This window comes from Coffea arabica, chromosome 3e, assembly GCF_036785885.1.
Source record: "Coffea arabica cultivar ET-39 chromosome 3e, Coffea Arabica ET-39 HiFi, whole genome shotgun sequence".
NCBI lineage: Eukaryota > Viridiplantae > Streptophyta > Magnoliopsida > Gentianales > Rubiaceae > Coffea > Coffea arabica.
In genome coordinates, this window is record NC_092315.1 from 17,101,193 (window position 1) to 17,103,831 (window position 2,639).

General features: G+C 37.1%; 1 protein-coding gene across 1 annotated transcript; it reads right to left on the minus strand.

Moving 5' to 3' along the window:
- Window positions 1–433: 433 nt before the first annotated feature.
- On the minus strand, window positions 434–2,337 carry LOC113733743 (peroxidase 24-like). Its single transcript, XM_027259930.2, has 4 exons — window positions 2,004–2,337; window positions 1,615–1,806; window positions 1,204–1,369; window positions 434–995 (listed from the first exon to the last, which is right to left on the minus strand). Exons 1-4 carry the CDS (start codon window positions 2,241–2,243, stop codon window positions 583–585), a joined length of 1,011 nt encoding a protein of 336 aa, XP_027115731.2. The 5' UTR covers window positions 2,244–2,337; the 3' UTR covers window positions 434–582.
- Between the last annotated feature and the right edge of the window lie 302 nt (window positions 2,338–2,639).

The following is a 2,639-nucleotide window of genomic DNA, read 5'->3' on the forward strand; positions in this document are numbered from 1 at the left end:
CCACTTTCTTTAGGAATAACGCTAATCAATTAAGAAATTAGTCAAGTCTCATTAGTTATATAGTTACAGATGAGGAAATTGATTTGAAGTAAATGCGCATAGGATCTTCTACCTCATTTTCTACGTCATTTTTTATTTCAACATTTATTATATCACAGTATATTCTTCACGAATATTCTATTTTAATTTTTCTCTTGTCTCTTTTAAATTTTAACACTACTAACAGGATAGAATATGAAAAATAACAAACTAAAAGATCCAAAATTTAACTTATAGTGCCCTATGAGCTCTCAAAAGAAGTTAAAGTCAAAATCGAACCATAAAAAATTTGTTGTATGAGACATGCGATATATTCTTGGTGGACATGCGCGTAAATCTGAGCAGTAAATCAAACAAGTTCAAAGTTTAACAAAATCAATTTATTCATCATCAGTGCAGTTTAAACAATTGAAACACAATTATTAGTAACAATACAATGTCAAGAAAGAGAAACCCAAAAAAAAAAAAAAAAAAGAAATTAAAGAGAGACTACTTAGTCATTTGACATCAGAGCACGCTTCTTCAACAAATAAAACATTTCCTTCATGCTAAAGGATTAATAACGCGGCAATTTTTCCTAATTTCTCCGGCGGTTCCAGTCAGCACTTCAATGTTTCCCATGTTCACCATTGATCTTCCGAACTCAAAGAAGAAATTTCTTGGAAATTGCAGCCGATTCACGATTGCAGCTGAATCGGCATTTGTTAGAAGTGCTGCATCAGATTGGAATAGGCCCTTCTTCTTGTTGAGAATGGTGAAATAATGAGTATCAAATGAACGAGAGCTCTGAGGATCCATTCCCACAGTTGTTGCGGGGTTGGCCGGGTTGGGGCATTGTTGCTTCAAAGTTCGAGCGTAGGTTGCATCAAGACTTGGATCCATATCACCTTTGCCAGTGAAATTGAAAAGCCTTCTCGAGAATGCTCCACAGTGGGCTACTCCAATGGTGTGTGCACCTATTTCAACAAAAAATTAATATATGAATAAGTAACAATATTTTTGCATGAAATTTTGAATTCATAGGATAACCACATTTTTCCATTGCATTCATGTTATCTCGGGGATTATTTGGTTTTCTGTTTGTCAGAACAAGAACACTAGTGCATTATGTAGGTAGTCTGTTATGATTAATCTTAATTAATTTTGTAGTGCAGATGATTTTACCTGATAGTGCCACGAGATCATTAACGTTGAGATTTTTCTTGGCAAACAACTGTTGAAGGGTAGGAAAGTCTGAGAATGGAGAAGGCAGGTTTCCATTGACATTAGATATAAGAGACACCCTGCTGTCTCTTCTTCCGGTAGGCACTTCCCACAAATTCCGTCCAAACTGCAAGATATAACATGAGTAATATTAACTAGATTGCAAGTCATCTCTAAAGTTCTTTTTGCTTGGTTTTTCATGCGGTGCTGGCTGGTTCTGAATCTTTCCCACAGGCCAGCTACGGTGTATGATCGTATACTTGCATGTGCACTAATAACATACATAAACTGCAATTATATCTAGTTCTAGTTCTCCTTTATATATATATATATATATATATATATATATATCACTATAGTGGTAAGACTTACAGGAAAGGAAACAGCGTCACGAGCAGCCAATGCAAGAATATCTGCGCATGATACAATACCCGGGCAAGCTTTTTCCACTTGTGCCTTGATATCATCAATTGCTTCAAAGCCTCCTAGTGTTTGATTCGGTCTTGCATCCTTCTCTGATTGATTAGTTCCAACTGTGTCCAGGAGTATAGAGGCATCGCATCCCTGAAATTTTAGTGGGTTCAACTTAATTTAGCAAGATATATAAGCAATGCCAAAGCAGCCCACCTCAAAAATGAATGCATGGCTGTCCTTACTGTTTCTACATGCATGAAAAAAGACGTTCAATATTTCAACCGAGAACAAAATGATGAGTCATGATATGCATGCATTGCATGCAGGCCTGAAAATAGTGGCCTTACCTTAACAAAGCAGTCATGGTAGTGCACCCTAAGCAATTTAGGAGCCAAGGTAGGGTCACTTCGCACTTTGCTTATTGTGAGGGCTTTCACAAGCATCTCAGCTTGGGGACAGCGAGTAAACCTGTAAAACCTAGGTCTCAATCCCCCACCACCAGGGGCACCACCTCCTGCATTTGTAACCGTAATGGCTCCAAACACAATAATTGAGAGCAAAAGCAGAAGGCTAAACTCAGGCTTCATTTTTTTTTGTTTGTTTGACAAAAAAAAAATCTGGCTAGTAAAATTTAAGTAGGAAAATAGAGTAATATCACAAGCAAGAACTAGCTGAAAGAGAAGTTTGTTGGAGAAGCACACAGAAAACCTTGTAGGGTGGCCTCCTTTTATAGGAAGTGGGAGCAATCCCATTCGAAGCAAGAGGGAAATTTCAGGAGATTATAAAAATCAACCTGTAATTTGGCCTTAGCCTAAGGGTCGTGAGAAGACTTATTTGTTTATATTTTCAAGTGGCATTCGTCTCCCAGTTTAGATAGAACTACCATATATAGTATCACTTTTCTCCTGCATGTCTGGCCATTTTCTCAATAAATTTTTTGACTTTCTATGATAATGACAGCAAAAGTCAGCGTAGAGATCTGA